Here is a 19,457-nt window from a genome sequence, read left to right as displayed (position 1 = left end):
AGGCAATGGTCAATCATGTTGACAACTACCTCGCTTGATACATCAAACCTTTTAAAATCAAATTTTGCAGTTTCAAATTGCCCTTTTAATGTATCAAGCTCAGTAATTAACTCAGCATTCTGTCTCTTGATATAATCATAATTTTCACATTTGTTACTGTAGTCTTCCTGAAGTCTCCTAAAGTCCTTTATTTTTGTTTCTAACTGGGCATTTAGGGGTTTCTGTCCTTTCCTGAGTTGGTATCCTTCATATCTCAGGTCCTCAACTTCTCTTTTTAATAAATCAATTTGTTCCCGAAGAAATTTAATCGTAGTTTCACAAGCTGGAGTACATGAAACTTCATTGACCGGAAGGTTTGCGGAACTCATTGTTTTTCCACACTTCAAAGCGTCAAGTTCTTCAATTATAACAGCAAGACTAAGACGATTGACATCTTTTGTCTTCTTGATGACAGCCACGTTCATGTCCCATGACTTCGGAAGTGCATTCAGCAGCTTTTTGTTTATCTCAGATTTAGTCAAGAAGATCCCAGCTATATTCATCTCAGTAGTAAGTGTAGTAAATCGCTGCAACTGAGCTTCCAGGGTTTCTCCAGGGATATAATTGAACATGTTGAATTTTCGTCTTAACATATCCTGACTCTCTTTCATGTCTTCATTTCCCTTGTTGATCTCAAAAGCCATTAAAAACACAACTAGAAGCCAAAATCACACTAAAAAGTCAAACCCTTTGACTATAAACCTGAAAAGTCAACCTTAAAAGTCAAATTTAAAAAGTCAAACTCAAAAGTCAAACTTGAAAAGTCAAACCGAAAAGCTAAATTTGAAAATTTAAAAGTTAAATGAGAAAGTCAAAGTTTAAAGTCAAAGTCAAATTTTAAAAGTCAAAGTCAAAATTTTAAGTAAAAAGTCAAAAATAAAAGTCAAAATTTAAAAACTAAAATTTTTGATTGAAAATGGAATTTTAAAATAAAAGATTTTGAATTTTGGGCTGAAAGTGTCAAAATGCGAAATTAGGAGCCAAGAAAAGAGTCTTTATGAATTAAATCGCGAAGGTTTAATGCGTGTCACAGGTTGGTTCAACTGGTAAGGCGAAGGGGAAATGAGTCAGGTGATCCGGGTTCGATTCTTGGCGACTGCAAGTCGCTTCCTATTTTTTTCAGATGCGCGTGCGAGGAAGAGGGTTGCTGAACGAGACTGCTGAACGAACACGTGCAAGGTGCAAGTCTGACCACGAATCCGAGCCGTAAACGTCCGAAGCGAGGCTGGGAACCAATCCGAGGCGAGGACCGCAAACCCCGACTGTACACGTGCGATGTTGCTGCTGGCCGTGAACCTCGGACCGTACACGTGCGAGCCGTAAACTCCGAGGGCCGTAATCTCGGACAGAAAACTCCGGCCGTAAACTCCTCGGAAACCCTAGCTGCTGGCCGTACACGCCGCCACTCTCTCGCTGGTTACGACCAAAAACAACGTTTTTTTGCCCCTTTTTGCTCCAAAACTCGATCAAAAACCCGTTTTTATGAAAAACACGAAGAACAAACCCCCCCTAATTTTCAGAGATCTATCCAAAAACGCAGGAATCCTTCAAAAATAAGATCAAATAACCTCCAGATCTGACAAAAATGATTGATACAATCCAAGCTCTGATACCAATTGTAAGTCCCTAATCTGCTTGTGTATCAATCAGATCCGTTTGATGGTGCGGAATCCCAATCAAACGGATGATGTCAGATCAATTTAGAAGAGAAGGAGAAGAAGAAGATGATGAATCTTGTATGTATTGATATGAATGAAGATCCGGATACAAGATTCACACACACTAACACACACTCTCTTTTCTCTCTCTGTAGAACACCTTCAAAATGCACACACTTAAGCTCCTCTATTCTCTCTTGGCCGTACACTCCTTCTCTGTTCATCAATCCCTCCTCAACCACCTAACACCTATATATATACTTGGGGAATATGGGCCATAAATGGGTTTACGGCCGTGAATGGGTTTACGGCCGTAAACACCCATTGGGCCGTAAATACAACTGCAAAAATATATTACACGACCAAAAACTACTAATGCCTAGAAAAGTAAAGTATAAACCATATTTTTTTGAAAAATAAAAACAAAAACAAAAAAAAAAGCTATAAACCACGGGGGAGAAATAAAAACAAAACAAAAATTAGAAATTTTAAAAAAATCAAAAAACATTAGAAAATCAGAAAATCCAAAAATATGTTGGTTATGGAATGTGCTTGCAGGTGATGTGATGGGAAGTGATATAATCATGTGATAACACGCAATATGAATCTGTGTAAGGGACTGAATCTGAATTGTCTACGCTTTGTGTTCGATGCGTTGGTAGGCACGAGAGATTAAAATGGACTTGACTAGGTATTAATAAACTTAAGGAATCTAGAGACTTGAAAAATCTTGACCTAGATAGATCCATTTAGCCTGACAATACGACGCTCAGATAGGTTGAGCAGGGAGATATACATGATAATCCACCGGTCACATTAAAGTAATCCGTATCTAGAACTGTGGTTTAACTCTTCCTCGATGTACGGACTTTGTCCTTAATTCCGGTATTGATGGGGCAACTGGGGAATTCCGATAAAGTAGGTCTGTAGAAGATTATTTTCTTTCTTTCTGTCTGTTAGTCATATGTTGCACCCTCTGCGTGATTGAAATACATCCGACCTGGACTGCAACATATGCAACTCTATTTCTATGCATCTTCTATCTATGCAATTCTTCCTGCCTGTTAGCCATATGCTGTCTCTTTCGCGTGATTAACCATCCGACCTGGTACACAGCGTATGCACCATTCTACTTCTAAATCCCTCTAAATCTGGTTAGTCATATGTTTCACCCTCTGCGATATTGGAAGAGATCCGACCTGGGTGTATAGCATATGCACTCTAAATCTGACTTCTCTCATAATAATTGTCTGCTCACCTAAAGTAAGGAGTACTTTGGAAGTTCCTGATTATTGGGGTATGTCAGGAAGCGGGAAACATGTTCTAGTACATTTAAAATTGAACAATCACTAGGTTGTCTGTAGATCTCGCTGCTCAATTTAGGTGGACAACAGTATCTTTGGTCGTCGTCAGCTGAATGGTCCTTAAGGAATATTATCTAGGAACTTAGGATCACATTGTCTTGTCACTTATAGTATGTCCTAATTTTGTCACAATTTCTCATGTTTAAGTGGACCGCAATACCGGCGATTGACCAGATCTATTCATGAAGGGAGAGGTACTGATAAACGGATAAAGGTTGTCTAAAAACTTTGATCCCAAATCACTCTTAAAGTTAGATATCATTTTATTTTTGTTAAATTTGTTCATAGTTTTCTTCTAATTTAAATATTAGGGGAGAATTAAAAATTTTGAAAACCAAACAAAAATCAAAAAAATTAAAAATCAAAAAATAGTGTTATTTTTGTTTTATTTCTTTTTCAAAAAATATGAAAAATCCAAAAATATTGTGTGCTAAATTTTCTTTTAGTTTTGTTTTGTCTTGAAAAGTGAATTCAGTTGAAGATGAAACTCATGGAGTTTGTGTCGAAGATTTCTGAGCCAAGGCTTCATCCGTGAGCATCGAAGAATTCTCATTCGAAGGAGCAAGAAATGAAGATTATTCTTTCAACATTCAATCCTTCAACCCCAGAAACAAGGTGAGGCTGAAATTGAAGATTATGTGACGGATTGCATTGAAGCCTCCTCAATCAGTCTGCTGCTATCTTGAACCTGCTGAAGTGATCCAGAAGATTTGTTCTCTCTGACGTTCTCTCTGAAGATTCTCAAGCTGAAAGCGCTATCTTTCAAGAATCAGTACGTCAAGCCTCCTCTCCCAATGTGCGTTCAATGCCAAATTCTGAAGAAAAGCTCAAGTGCTCAAGATGAAGTCATTCATTGAAGATTCATCAAGTTCATCTTGAAGTTGTGAAGAATTTTAAGATAAATGCTGAAGCCAAGCTTACAATGAAGATGAACCAGAAAGCCAGCTACTTTTTAGGGGGAGCTTGTTGGGTCATTTAAGAAAAGAAAGCTATAAACCAAGGGGGAGATTGTTGGGTCAAAAATATGGTTTATACTTTACTTTTCTAGGCATTAATAGTTTTTGGTCGTGTAATATATTTTTGCAATTGTATTTACGGCCCAATGGGTGTTTACGGCCGTAAACCCATTTACGACCGTAAACCCATTTATGGCCCATATTCCCCAAGTATATATAGGTGTTAGGTGGTTGAGGAGGGATTGATGAACAGAAAAGGAGTGTACGGCATAGAGAGAAGGGAGGAGTTTTAGTGTGTGTAAGTGTGTGAATCTTGTGTAAGGGAACTTCATTCTAATCAATACATTCAAGATTCATCATCTTCTTCTTCTCTTTCTCTTCTTTTTGATCTGACATCATCCAATTGATTGGGATTCCGCACCATCAATTGGATCTGATTGATACACAAGCATATTTGGGGACTTACAGATGGTCTATCCAGAAAGACAGAATCTCACTTTCTCTCTTCCTTCTCTCTAGAAACCTCACTTTCTCTCTCTAAAAATCAGCCCCTTAAGTACGAATTTTCAGCCTTATTTTAGGTGTTCTTGAAGCTTTATATCAAAGGGTAAGTGATACGTGTGGAATGTACTAGTTTTAATCCTACTAACTTAAACACAAAGACAAACACACGAAAGGCAGTGTACCTATCGCTTAGCAGTTTAGTTCAGGTAAGTAAGGTATCGAACACAGGGAACAGTAAACAATTAAAATAAATACTAGTATTACCTAAATAAAACAAGTAATAAAAAAGGGTTTTCTCTAGTTTTGCAAGATTAGAAACTTAAGCAATTACTAAACACTTAAACATAAGACAATTAACAACTAAGGAGAAACAAAAGACAACTAGATTCAATAAGATAAAGATACTTCTATTTAGATTCGATTCACTTATTCATATGGTTGATTTCGTGGCAAGTACAATGGATTAATATATTAATGGTTACTAATTTCTAATGTGATTAGGTTCATGTTCACTATTACTAATCCTTTAGCAAACAAGTTAATTCAAACCGTGATCGGTTGATTAAACTAACAGGTTTCCTAGTGTTCAGTTCAAATCAAGTAAGACTTGTAACATTAGTTAATCAAATTGGTTGGTTTAATTAACTCATATGAGGTTGGTGAGCAAAATGACCAAAATGCCCAAAAGTGTGCAGTTATGCGGGTACCCTCGTAAGCGTTGCGCGACTAAGACTCCACCCTCGCAAGTGTTGTTGTAATGTTATTGGTCCATTTTTCTCCACTACACCACTTCACTACCCAAGATTCCCTTGGTCCCCTCCATGCCAGACATGATTCAAATTTGGTCAATCACCTTCAAGCTTTAAATATGGATAGTCCATGCCCAAAATAAGAATCCATGACCCATCTTTAAAATCCCACTTCATCCAAATCTTCAACTTTTTAAGCCCAAATCTCCTTTGATGGATCCGTAAAGCCCAATAATGCATCGAAAATCCCACCAAGCCCAACTCCAGTCAAACCGCAACCGCAACGAGCTCCAAAACCCTGCAAAATATCTCATGCAAAATAGAAAGTACCTGACACGATCCATGATACAGAAAATAAAGAATATACAATGCAATACTAATAAAAAGAGCTAAAAAAACTAAAATAAACTAATAAAAATAAGGAAATAGAATAAGCTATCAATTATATAACATGATTTAATCGTATATGTATTTTGTACTTATAATCTACTGGGTAGATAAGGGTTGAGGAAGATGAAATAATGATGATGAGAAGACATGACTTTATAGTACTATTATATTGATGAACTAGTCATCTAGTAGAGTATAGATGACGATCACAGACTATTCTAGACAGTCCAGTGGAACGCTGGCAGACTCGCAACTTGTACGTGGTAATGAACCACATATGCATTCGATGTACTCTACCCCCTGGTTGCCTTATTGACATAAATTGTTATGAAATCCCCGAAGCAGTATTGTCTACTCGTTGCTTACGATGATCCTTAGGATAGGTCCCTTGAGATTATTATTTTAGGATCAGAAAGTGAGAATAACGGGAATAGGTAAGCGGGTTGATTATTTGATGAAAAATATATAATTAAAGAATTAATTATTGTGGGTTGAAAACCCTATGTGCTCACCATGGTCTCAAGTCTGTTCCACTCAGTTTCTTTATATCACAGGTAGCAGTACGAAGGTATTTGGATAATGATGTTTGGATCTGATGAGAGATTCGAGGAGATGTAGGTCATTAGTATAATAAAATGTTGTAAGGTCTGTTAAGACAAGTTTATGCTTATGCTTTATATATCAGTTATGACATCCCAATATATATTAATGAAAACCATTTCTTCGGAAAAGCTTTATTAACTCACATCGAAACAATGTTTGGGAACAAATTCCGCAATAAAAGAATAATCTGAATTAAATAAGCATAAAGAAAAAGTTTTTTCGGGCCATGATAATAGGGATGTCACACTGGAGTACCTGACAGAAGACTGGAGCATCTGAAGATGCATCATACAACAAGATGCGCCCCTTAGGTGCAAGATGCCCCTTATGGGTTCACGATGTGCCATTTATGGCACAAGGTGCACCGTTTTTGGATAAGGTGCTCCATCTTATGGTCAAGGTATGTCATTTTGGTTATCTTGATAAGCTTCAGAGTGTTGATATGTTGCTTATGTGCTACTCGAAGGAGGATGATTAGCTTCACAAGCCTAAATTGTCTATTATTTATTTGTAATTGTTTCCTTTTCTATATCCTTTCTAATCCCTATTCTAATAAAAGAATAATTTTATTCTTATTTTGACATGTGTCACTATATTAGGCATTCATAATTATATTTATTTCTCTTTTGTTATGTGCCGCCCTATTATGTCTCCTAATTAATGAATGACACTTGTCAACCTATTGATTATCCATTTCAAATTGTAAATTTTAAATTTGACACTCTAATTACATTAAATTAATAACATTAGAATAAAATTTGAAATAAAATTAATACAAATTATAAAGTGATATAATTTTACATATTTATTTAAATCAATGATTATAATTTTATATAACTAAAAAAATATCTTAATTAATAATTTATTTAAAATAAATGATTAATAATTTTGAGTTTTTTTTACTATTAAAATTTAATTAATTTTGTAACTGTGGTTCCATAATACTAGTTTTTTAATATAGTTTTATCAATCATTCTAAAAAAACCAATAAATATTGTATATATCAAGTAGTCATTGTTCATTGTTTAAGTTGGATACGTCGTGACTAATAAAATAATGGACAAAATTACATAAAATGGTTTTTTGTTGGCATAATTTACCACCGCAAAGTCCTTTTGAGTAATTTTGGCCATGAATGGTCCTTGAAAGTCTGAAATGTTGCACTGTGATCCTTATGGCTTACCCTGTTAGAGAATGAGGGTCAAGTGCTTGTAAAATAACTAAAATACCCTTAAATATGAGGGGTCGGACTCAATTCTTTTTCCATATATATATATATATATATATATATATATATATATATATATATATATATATATATATATATATATATAGGGCGGTAAACGAACCGAACGAACACGAACAAAGGCTTGTTCATGTTCGTGAACATGCTAAACGAACCAGGGCCTGTCCAAGCCGATTTGGGGCCCGGGGCAAATTTGAAAATGAGGCCCCATTTTGGACCTTCGAAGTGGATGGAATAAAATATGACAATTTAAAACAATAAGCAAGTAATCTTATTTTTTCTTTTATTATCAAAGCACATCGTATAAGCTTAAACACCCGTATGTAAAAAAAAATTACATTCAACTACATCTATCCATCCTTTTCATCAAAAAAATTCATATATGACACCCATAATCACCATTACCGTCAAACTTTTGGTTTTTACCACTAATGTTATACGGCCCACAATATGAAAATATACAAAGTAAGTGAAAAGTGGCAAAATTGTCATTGACAATATCGTTATATCAGTAATTTACAAGTGATCCCTCCTCTAATCTCTTTGTTTACATCTCTTTCAGTTTACCTACACAAAAATCAGAAAAAATATATATAACTCATAAATCAGAAAAAATTAGAACAGATGTAAAGAGGGCATAAAACTTGTAAAATAACATCAAAAGAAGCATCACTAAGGCACAACCGATGAAAACAAGAAATACGAGCATGATAATAAATACAAAGAAGCCAAAAAGAAGGTACCTCGAAAACAACTATTGAACCACCAATCGACAACAATGAGAAATGCCGACAACAGGACAAAAAACCACAGCATGAGCAAAACTAGAGGAAGGGGTAAAACCGTCCATAATGACCAAAAATCATGTAGCTACGGTATAGATGATCCCAAAACGAAGAGAAAAATCGTATACACTTCCACCTCAGGAGGAGAAAACTGTAAAACATCGTAGAGAAAGACAAGCATATCAAGAGCCAAATGGAACCAGGGGCATTACCGTCTACATGGTCAAAAAATCCACCAGGGAAGAGAGCAACCCAAATTTGAACAACATGAAAATAATATGACAGCTTTTCGGTTTCTTGCTCGCCCATTTATGTTTTGCCTTCTTGAAAATTGATGTGAGCCCGTGTATTACGAGTAACATCAAATAGTCATAATTTCTTATTGAAAACTGAAACGTCATCTCTTGGAAAGGTGTCGACTTCATCTCTTAAGAAGCAAAAAAAACCTAACTACGATGTTGGGCTTTTAGCCTTGTATTAGATTAACAAGTAAATTGATAAAAATTCCAAAATATATGAACACAAAAAGTTGGAACACAAGACCTCGCACAACTCAACAAAAGCACTTTAACCATCTCAACCAAAGTTACTTCTGTTTATATTTTGCATATTATATTTTATATCAGCTACATATATATAGTAATCAAAATTTACGGGGCCCCGAGATTTGGCGAGGTCCGGGGCGGTCGTCCAGCTTGCCCACCCTATTGGGCCGGCCCTGAAACGAACATAAACGAACAAAGATAAACAAACACAATTGAACATATATGAACATAAACGAACAAAGATAAACAAACACAATTGAACATATATGAACATAAACGAACTATAATATAGTTATGTAATAAAAAAAACCATTGAAAATATATGAACATAAAAAAACTTAAACGAACGAGCATAAACGAACGTAAACGAACAACATAAACGAACGTAAATGAACGAACGAGACTATTGTTCATGTTTGTTCGTTTAACTAAACGAACAAGAATTTGTGTTCATGTTCGTTCATTTATTAAATAAACGAAGATAAACGAACTTCCCGCCGAACAGTTCACGAACGGTTCGCCGAACTTTCAGTTTGTTTACAACCCTATATATAGAGATCGCAGATGTAGAGATCGATGAAAAAGTCGGAGATAGGGATGGCTATGTCGATGATACATGATAGTTTAACAACGACGTTGTTGTATTGGTTAGTGAATATGACAGACAAGTTGATGGATAGGCAGTTGGATAAGAATTAGATAACGCTATGGAGGAGGTTAATGAGGTGATCCAGGTGGTGATGGTAGAGAAAGATGATTTGTGGATGGCGGTGGTGGTGGAGCTATTGGAGGTCTTAGATGTTATGCTGAGGTGAAGTTTTTTTATTGTCGATAGGAAATTTTGAATTTGAACTAGGAGAATCTGGTTGGAAATGGAAGGTTGAGCGGTGGTGAAAATTAGCAAATAATGGTGCAACGTCCGTTGGAGCTCCACCCTTCCTCAACTTCCTCTTCCACTGCCTCTTTATATCTCCTTCTATGTACTTTGTTTGACAAGAATCAATGGTGGCGGGGATGGTTCACAGAAACAACCATGGGTAGGGATGGGTTTTTTTTTTATTTATCCTCAAATATATAGAGATTACATAAACGATATTTATAGGATTAATTATAAAATAACGAAAAAAGAGAAATGGTAAATTAGGAATTTTATATGTATTTAACAGTGTTTTTTTAACGTCGTTAGTCTTAAGGATCAACCATGTAAGAAAATTAAACAACAAAAACCATCTATATTCAAAATTTCTCAAAAGGAATTTGTGGTATTTTCTGCCAACAAAAGGACCATTTATGTAATTGTTTTCAAAATAATATGATATGATACTTTTATCTAATAATAATAAAGATAAAATACAAATTTTCATTTTAAGGATTAGGATAAGAATATGTTGTTGAGATCATGCCATATGTACCAAAATAATGTGGCTTTGAAAGCAATTCCGAAATTTAATTCTCGTGACATTATCGTTTTATAGTTGACAATGTGGTTTTTCATTTAATGTATTTGTTTAATTTCATGTGAGGTACCACATAAAACACACTCAACTTAACTTATGCATTTGTTTAATTTATACATTGGATTAATAAAATTCAGTCGTCTTTATTTTTGTTTCTACCTCCACCCTCTCTTCAAACCCTATTTTGCATCTTCTTGTCACCTCCATCGCTATAATTATTATTACAACTTTTTATAAATTGTTTTTTTATATTTAAACAGAAATAATCTGAAAATATATTATTTTTATAATATTAACCTAACATTAAAACCGAAATAAAAGAATTTAAACAAAATCGTGTATAAGATTTATAATTATATTCATAAATACTGTAACTGATTGTTCTTTGTACGGTTTGTTTTTAATTAAATTAAAGAGAAATAATAAATAAAAGTTTACCATAAAAGTATTGAATCACCGCCAAAATCTGTTAGAAAGGCAAGAAAGCGTTGTCATGTTCCTTCTCACGGATTTGGACGTCAGAATCATCGACTTGAAACACTCCTTGAACAAAAGCCTCAATATCGATTTTATTTACATCCATGCCATCCACATCCACATCCTCATCGGACGTTCCCGGAACAAATGGTGGTCTACTGATTTGTAACAGTCCTTCCCAGTCAACTCCCCGGAAGAAATCGTGGCCCTTGATCTCTGTCGTTGATATTCTCTGTTTCGGATCCTTCACCAGCAACTTTCGAATCAAGTCTCTCAACGGCGTCGGCTCTCCGACGACCTCCGCCGTCTTCGACAGAATTTGGTAAAATGTCTCCTTTCGGTTTATTCCTTTAAACGGCGTCTTCCCGTACAACATCTCGTGCAAAACGACGCCTAAACACCACCAGTCCACCGAGAAATCATGGCCGTTTCCTTGTAGCATTTCAGGCGCAACGTACTCTTCCGTTCCGACGAAGGAGTTTGATTTTGAGAAGGAGTGACGAGGCTCGCAATTTGGTTCTGAGACTGAGTTGTCGACTGACTCGGCGGTGGGATGTACCGAGTCCTCCGCCGGAATGGCCGGGCGACAACAATTGGAAAAAAATGAAAATCGGTTTTTGTTATTCGTTGATGACTCGGATGTCGTCGGTGACAGCGACGGCGTGGTTTTTGGTGATCGAGCTTCGCACGGAGGTTTAGGTGATAATTTGGTTGATAGATCGAAGTCGACAAGCATTAGATGTCCGTTTTCCTGAATCATTACATTTTCTGGCTTTAAGTCTCTGTAAACGATCCCCAATCCGTGAAGATACTCCAATGCAATCACCAACTCCGCTGCATAAAACCTAAAATCACAAAATCAAAGAGACTACTGTTATATAAACATTTGATTAAAGTTAAACAGCAACTCGGGTAGATTAAAATCGATTCAGTTAGCATCTCCAATCTGAAATCCAAAAGTAAAACATCTGAACAATGCGTTTACAGAGTTGACTTCATAATTCCAAAACAAGACACAAAATTCACCTGATTATGTCATCGGAAAACATTCTCTCCGTTTGTCTCTTACGAAGGCAATTGAGATCACGCCCGGGACAATAATCAATGGCGTACCCCACGATATTCTCGGTGGATACAACTCCACGAAGTTTCGGTAGCAATGGATGCTGTGATAGTCGCAACACCTCCTGCTCAAAGAAAATCTGCTTACTCTCATTACCAATGATATCTGTCTTCTTAACATTCTTCTTAATGGAAGCTCTCAAAATCGTCTTCAAAGCAAACAAATCTCCATTGGACGACTCGTCTTGGACCAGAAACACGACGCCCCTGGCTCCTCGACCTAGCGCCGATAAGACTTTCAATTGCCGGAGGTCTAACACCGGGATTTGATTTTGATCGTCGTCCATGGTGGTTTCAGGTACAGGTACAAACTCTTACTGTTCTCCAATTTTTCAAAAATTCTCTTCTCCGTGATTGATTCGATTGCGATTTTATAGTTAACTGATTGAAATTTTATAATATTTGATCTGGGGATTTGGGGTACGTGATGAAGGGGGTATTGCTTTTTCTTTTTTTCTTGGTGATGAAGCATCAAACACAACACACACTCGGTATGCGAAAGAGAGTTAGTTCGAAAGGGAAATTGCTTAGCTATTACATATGACTCGATTGGTGAACAATAAAAGTGTAATAAAAGCGAACACAACCTTTTTTTTTTCTAGAAGAAAGTAAATTGTCAAAATGCTTATTTGCCTTGTTTCTTTTTAGTTACATTTTTTAATATATTAATATAAATCAAATTATTTATTTATAAATATGTTAAGTCGTTGCATTTAGTTTATCAATCCCTTTCGATAAAATGCGAACCGGGTTTTAAAATTTGTGTTTCTGACACTTAGTTGCTGTTTGTTTTTTTAAAAAAACATTTTCAAATCATTTTCTGCTGCGCGGCGCAGCACACGTGCATCATTTTCCCTCTTGCAACAGTTTGTTTTTTGGAAAAGTTCAGACTGCAAAACCTCTGCGCGTGTGCTGCGTGGCGCAGTACTTGACTTGCCTCTTCAAACATCTTCAGCTTTTATTTTTTGAGTGTTTTTTTTAGAATTTTGGTATAACTTTTTTTTTTTTAAAAGCTTTTATTTACGGATTTGATACAATTTCTTATTATAGTTTCCACAAATTTTTTAAACTTGATTTAAAAAAAAAAAAAAAAAAAAAAAAACTGAGTTTTTTTAATTTTGTACCTTTTCTGTTAATAATATTTTCAGTTTCGGTTTCATCTTTTTTAACGTGTATAATTTTTTACGAACTTTGTAGATATCGTTTGCAATACTTTCTTAATTTTTTTTATTATTTTCTTTTTTATGTTTTTTAAAATTAGTTTTTTCTAGAATAAAGTTGTTAGCTTTTTTTATATTTTTGTAAGTTTTTTTTAAAAAAGTTTTATATTTTTGTTTTTTTATATGTTCTTTTTAGTACTCTTTCAATGTTTTAATACTAGAATTATTAAAATTTCGGTGTTGAAAACTATTTTCAGTTTATAAAATTAGTTTATTTAAATTTCAGTTTATTGCAGCAGTCTACAGATGTTAAAAAACAAACATGCTTCTTATTATGGACTGCAGCCGTTTGTTCCACCTCTTCTGCTACAGAGGACTGCAGAGGTGGTCCGCAGACTTCATGAATTTTCGCTTTGAAAAAACAAACAGTACCTTAGTCAGTTAGGTTAAATGGTATATTTTTTTCACTGCATCTTATTTTTTCCATGTCATTTCATCATTACATCATTCTTCACTCGCAATCATCTCATACTCTCAGGCCCTGAGAGGAAATGACCACCTCTTACTTACCTCAAAATATACAACAAATGAAATGTTGTATCCTACAATGATATAAAACATAAAAAAAAGTGTTGTGCTTTCTTCTTTCGCGGGGGACCGTTTCACCGCATACCAGACGGTATGGTGTTCATCGCACCTCCGGGTGCCAGTTCACCTCACTGTTAGGTGCGTTGTTGGTATACCTTATGGCCTTAGATGAACTTTGAGTGATATTATGTCGAACTCAATATGCTTTTAAAACTCGGAATTCACGTTTGACATAATTTAAAGTTGAAACATTATATAATATATAAACTCATTTATAAAATATTCTAACGTATTGATGAAAACCAAATAGGATGATGAAGAAAATAAAATGAGAATGTCAAATAAAATATTGAAGAACTATGATCTATTTTCTGATATAATATACTAGGTGTAAAACTCATGTATTACATAAATTAATTTAAAAGAAAATTTTAATATGAAATTCTAAACATTTAAGAAGTTTGAATTTATAAGAAAAATTAGAAAAATATTGAATTATTAAAATTAAAGTGTTTTTTTATTTTTTTAAATTTAAACAAATAATTTAGATAAATAAACAAAGGAAATTAATAAAATTTTAATTTAGAAATTTTAAAATTAGAAGGAAGTCAATTAATGAAATTGATATTCATTTATTATTACATTTATTACAATTATTACATTTAAATATTATGTGAAATTTAATAAAATAAAAAAAACCACAAAATGCCATATGGAAAAAATTTAATTGAAAATAACCACAAAATAACATGTGATCAAATCAGTGAGAGTGTGATATATGACAAAAGAATTTTCATTTATTAGAGTAGATACAAAATAAATATGATTGTTTTACTAACTTCGTAGATTTTTTCGTTTAGGATTTAGGATAATTTATAATTAAAATAACAAATTTGCTTGCTTTATGTGGACTTTTTTTCTGGGTATCACAAAAATAACCAAATTATTTTGGAAATAACAACCCATTTTCAAAGTAGCCATTTCGGAAATCAATTATACATAGTCCTTCTTTTTTTTTTTTTTTTTTTTTAAGAAAATTCTTCCAACCTTTAAAAGTAGAAATACTTTTAATATCACTTATTATATACATATATTAAATCCTAACACGTATGGGAACAGTAAACTTCTAAATTTTTAGAGTTTTACCACGTCACTTTGTGCAGAACTACAATTTTGTCCTTCTAACCATGGCCGGCTTAGCCCAAGTGCAATATGTGCATAGGATAGGCACAGGGCCTAAATTTTTGAGGGGCCCAAAAAAAAAATTTAGTATATACCATTTGCACCGGCAACCCAATAATTTGGGAGAAAAGAATGGAACGAAACAAAGGCATGAAACAGAAGTCGAAAACATAATTTAGTCGATCAATTTCGTTTGTTCACAAAAAAAAGCGATCAGCCAGGGTAGACGTATAAACAGCAACTCAGTCAACGGCTCAACGATTCAGCAAGGGTAGGCGTCTAGACGATCAGGTAAGGTACTAAGATTTATGAAAAATTGATTTATGAGAATTGAGAAATTAAGGATTATCAGCCAATCAGGTAGGATTATCAAGTTTATAGTTGTCAATTGCATACTTGAATGATTCATACTTTAATAGATTATCTGTTTAATTGAATATTGAATGAATTTAATATTTTATTATCGGTTTATCTACTATAGAAATCAGTTTAATAGAATAGTGAATGAATATATTAGTTTATAAGATTCATAGAAATCAGTTTAGTAGTTTAAATTATAAGTTTATGTTTATTGTAAAATTGTTTGTCAAATTATGTTTATTGTAATTGCTTGAATGTTGAAAGTTGAAACTAATGAACTTGTAGGGATGAAGTCTAAACAACCATCCGGTTATCAAAAACGTAAAAAGAGAAAACTAGATGAAGAAAAGAGAAAGGTTGACGCAAATGCTCTAGATAAGTTTATCCATAGACAACCTCTTGAAGAGCACATTGAAGAACATGTTGAAGAGCACATTGAAGATCAAGAGCATGTAGAAGTATAGGAGACAGAAAAGCATGAGGCTGTTAAAGAGCTTGTTGATATATATGATCCAAGAAGATGGGAAAAACTTAATTCTGATGAGATTAAAATTTTGGTTGAGAAAGGTCCTAAAAGAGATAATAGTATTATGTATGGTCCCTATGATAAATTTGGTAGACGATTTTCTACAGCTTTATATACAAGAACTTTATCAAATTTGGAGAAGTGTGATAGAGAATGGTTAGTATATTCGAAAGAGCTAGATAGGGTATTTTGTTTTTGTTGTAAAGTGTTTAGAAAAGGGATTTCGAAAGGTAAATTGGATGGTGAAGGTTATGCAGATTGGCACCATGTTACCACTAGGGTTAAAAAACACGAAATTTCATTGGATCATCTTACAAATAGGAATAAGTGGTTTGACATGCGTAAAAGATTGAACTTGAACGAAACAATTGATAAAGTTCAACATGAGCAGTTCAAGAAAGAAAGAGATTACTGGAAACAAGTGCTTTTAAGAATTATTGCAGTGGTGAAGTTTCTTGTTAAACATAATTTAGCATTTCGTGGATCCAATGAAAAGTTGTATCAAAAAGGTAACTATAAATTGTATTTTTTTTGTTCCAGTTCCACCAAAAATCTTTTTGTTAATTATGATGACTGATTCCACTTCTTATTTGTTAATTGTATTTAACAGGTAATGGAAATTTTTTGGGTGTCATTGAAATGTTGGAAGAGTTTGACTCGGTTATCAAAGAGCATGTGCGACGCATCACAAGTGAAGGGCTTCATGTGCATTATCTTGGCCACCTAATCCAAAACGAACTAATATCTTTGCTAGCTGAAGAAATTAAAAAATAACTTATCAAGAAGATAAAGGAAGCAAAGTACTACTCAATCATACTTGATTGTACTCCCGATTCAAGTCACCAAGAACAGATGACTATAATAGTGAGGTATTTAAAGTTATCATATAATTCTATTACTATCGAGGAATCCTTTTTAGGTTTTTTGAATGTTGATGATACATCCGAAAAAGGATTATTTGATATTACACTTGAGAAGTTAAAGTCTCTTGGTCTTCAAATTGATGATATGCGTGGTCAAGGCTATGATAATGGAGCAAACATGAAAGGAAAACACCAAGGAGTGCAAAAGAGATTTTTAGATATAAATCCTAGAGCATTTTACACTCCTTGTGGTTTCCATTCTCTTAATCTAACATTATGTGATATGGCTAACAAGTGTGTTAAAGGAAATAACTTTTTTGGATTCATCCAACATATTTATACTATCTTTGCAAATTCTACTAAGAGGTGGGAAATTTTGAAAGATAATGTTAAAGCTTGGAGTCTTAAGTCATTATGTCAAACTCATTGGGAAAGCCGGGTTGAGAGTGTAAAGGCTATTAAACTGCAACTTGTGGATGTACGGGAAGCTTTACTTCAAGTTGGAGAAAAAGATAATGATGATGCAATTGCAAGTGAAGCAACTTCACTAGCAGAAAAAGAACTTAGTGACTTTGAATTTTTGGTATCAACTGTTGTTTGGTATGAAGTACTAAACTGTGTGAATATTGTAAGTAAGAAGTTACAATCAAAGGATATGCATCTTGATAATGCTATTACAGAAATAAACAAATTGATTGGATACTTCAAGGATTATAGAGAGACTGGTTTTTCAAAAGCGATTGTTGAAGCTAAGGAGATTGCTATTGAAATGGGTATTGATCCAATATTTCCACAAAAGCGTGTGATTGAAAGGAAGAAAAGGTTTGATGAGAGTTCAAGTAGCGAAGAAGTTTCATTTACACCTGAAGAGAATTTCAGAGTCAACTATTTCTTATACATTGTTGATCAAGCTATTTCTTCTCTTGAGACAAGATTTGAACAATTCAAAGAGTATGATAAAGTATTTGGTTTTTTATTTCCACATAATTTGAGGGGAATTGAAGATAAAGATCTTAAGTTATATTGTTATCGTCTTGAAAAATCACTCAGGTTTGAAGAAAGATCGGATATTGATGCTGATGAACTTTATACGGAGTTGAAATTATTTGAGACATTGGAAACCAATGAATTTAGCAACCCTATAGATGTTTTGAAGTTTTTGAAAGAACTTGATTATTTCCCAAATGCAAGCATTGCATATAGAATATTGTTGACTATTCTAGTAACGGTCGCATCTGCAGAAAGGAGTTTTTCCAAATTGAAATTTGTGAAATCTTACTTACGCTCCACAATGACCCAAGAAAGACTTAGCGGTTTGGCGATGATATCTATCGAGAACGAAATCTTAGAGAATATAGACTACAAAGAGTTGATCAACCAATTTGCAATCAAGAATGCTAGGAGAGCTTCAAGGATCGTCAGTTAGCTGTTAGGATATGTTATTAGTCATTAAAATACTATGATTTTGCTATGTTTATTGCTATAAGGTTTATCGTCATTTTAATAAAAAAAAATTAGTTTACGTAATTTAATTCCTTACATTGTTACACGTTAAGGTCTAAGGGCCTTTTTTATCCGTTTCGTCCTGGGCATTTGAATCCTCAGAACCGGCCCTACTTCTAACAAAACCACCAAATATCAGTTTGTAAATTCCTCCACCACTTTCTACTTCAATCGTCTCAGAAATCTCCCAGCGACTTCTCATCCTAGAATTGGGACTGTGATCATTTGACTCTCCCAACGATTTCTCATCCAAAATAGAGGAATACGATCTCATCCAACAAGAAAGTAATTCGATTCCTCAGTAACAACCTCCTGAACTCTGTTGCCGCCACTAAACGCCCGCAACGAACCGTGTATACCCTGTTTAGTGAGGAATTTTTGTATGTTGTTGGTTCTTTCAATTACGTAATCATATTTCTTCAATTTCTCCTCTTTCTAATCCTTCTGTGTTTAGGAGCGATCTCTGACTGTTTGGGTTTGAAAATCGACGATTTCCATTCAAGAACCAGGATTCGATTTCTGTCAACAACCACGTCTGCCATCAAACCGCCACGAAACATCAGCCTGTGTGAGGAATTCCAGTATGTTGTTGGTTCTTTCAATTTCCTTATGATTTTGGTTCAATTGCCTCTCTTTCTAATCCTTCTGTGTTTTTGAGCGATGTCTCCGACTTTTTGGGTTTAACTATCAGCATCCCATCCAAGAATCAGGAGTCGATTTCTGTCACCAACTACAATAGCAACCAAACGCCTGTGTAATTGTTTACAATTCGGTATGTCTAATATTGTTTCTAATTGATCTTGATTTTCTTTATAATTGATGTTCGTTCTGTTTTTGTTAAACGAAGCCTCTGACTCTTATTTTAGGAAAAAAAAATACAAGTTAATCTCATTTTAATCGTATAGCATAGTCCTGATATAATAGTTCATCATGTGATGTTTAAAACCTTATGCGTTTATCAAATACAATTAATGAGAATGAAAATTGGGAAGCAACCTTGATGTCAGGCTTGAGATGAAACTTCTTGATGCCATATCTAGAGAAAAAGTAGTATGACCATATGACAATTGATGACCCAAAAAGTAAATCTGTATTCTAGAAAGCTATTAGGTTTCAATTAGCATTTCTTAATGTTTAAAGAGAAAGGAGGCAGAGTTTATACATTCAGGCTCTTTTTTTACTATTCTACCCTTAACCATCACAGACTCTTACTACATTAAATATAATTTTTTTGCAATTCCAACATAACTAAATCAAAGAAAAACTTGTCAGGTTCTCAATTTTCATGCAAAATATCTTCACATCCTTAAAACTTCCCAAAATTCCCCTGGAACTCTTTTTGAACTAAATCATGGAAAACTTGCCAAGTTCTCAATTTTG

At 34.2% G+C, this 19,457-nt stretch overlaps 3 protein-coding genes across 7 annotated transcripts; 2 read left to right on the top strand and 1 right to left on the bottom strand.

The window, feature by feature from the left end:
- Nucleotides 1–7,975: 7,975 nt before the first annotated feature.
- LOC145136864 (serine/threonine-protein kinase OXI1-like) lies at nucleotides 7,976–12,450 on the bottom strand. 3 transcript variants are annotated; one of them, XR_013720752.1, is made up of 4 exons: nucleotides 11,800–12,450; nucleotides 10,735–11,618; nucleotides 8,253–8,445; nucleotides 7,976–8,076 (listed from the first exon to the last, which is right to left on the bottom strand). XR_013720752.1 is itself a non-coding variant. In XM_079070972.1 (3 exons), the coding sequence occupies exons 1-2, from the start codon at nucleotides 12,180–12,182 to the stop codon at nucleotides 10,766–10,768; spliced, it is 1,236 nt and encodes a 411-aa protein (XP_078927098.1). In that variant the 5' UTR covers nucleotides 12,183–12,450; the 3' UTR covers nucleotides 7,976–8,076; nucleotides 10,735–10,765. The 3 variants fall into 3 exon arrangements, 2 of the variants coding, with proteins under 2 accessions (XP_078927098.1, XP_078927097.1); XM_079070972.1 differs by lacking the exon at nucleotides 8,253–8,445; XM_079070971.1 differs by lacking the exons at nucleotides 7,976–8,076; nucleotides 8,253–8,445 and adding an exon at nucleotides 8,789–9,012.
- Nucleotides 12,087–16,606, top strand: LOC145136866 (uncharacterized). 3 transcript variants are annotated; one of them, XM_079070975.1, is made up of 3 exons: nucleotides 12,087–12,199; nucleotides 15,471–16,220; nucleotides 16,322–16,606. In XM_079070975.1, the coding sequence occupies exons 2-3, from the start codon at nucleotides 15,776–15,778 to the stop codon at nucleotides 16,483–16,485; spliced, it is 609 nt and encodes a 202-aa protein (XP_078927101.1). In that variant the 5' UTR covers nucleotides 12,087–12,199; nucleotides 15,471–15,775; the 3' UTR covers nucleotides 16,486–16,606. The 3 variants fall into 3 exon arrangements, with proteins under 3 accessions (XP_078927101.1, XP_078927099.1, XP_078927100.1); XM_079070973.1 differs by lacking the exon at nucleotides 12,087–12,199 and adding an exon at nucleotides 14,665–15,116; XM_079070974.1 differs by lacking the exon at nucleotides 12,087–12,199 and adding an exon at nucleotides 14,665–15,121.
- Nucleotides 16,564–18,000, top strand: LOC145139039 (uncharacterized). The gene has a single exon (XM_079072997.1). The coding sequence runs from the start codon at nucleotides 16,564–16,566 to the stop codon at nucleotides 17,998–18,000; it is 1,437 nt and encodes a 478-aa protein (XP_078929123.1).
- Nucleotides 18,001–19,457: the final 1,457 nt, after the last annotated feature.

The sequence above is a fragment of the Lactuca virosa genome, chromosome 9 (assembly GCF_052849685.1).
Source record: "Lactuca virosa cultivar CGN04683 chromosome 9, Lactuca_virosa_CGN04683_v6, whole genome shotgun sequence".
Classification (NCBI taxonomy): domain Eukaryota; kingdom Viridiplantae; phylum Streptophyta; class Magnoliopsida; order Asterales; family Asteraceae; genus Lactuca; species Lactuca virosa.
This window is presented reverse-complemented; position numbering and strand designations above follow the sequence as displayed.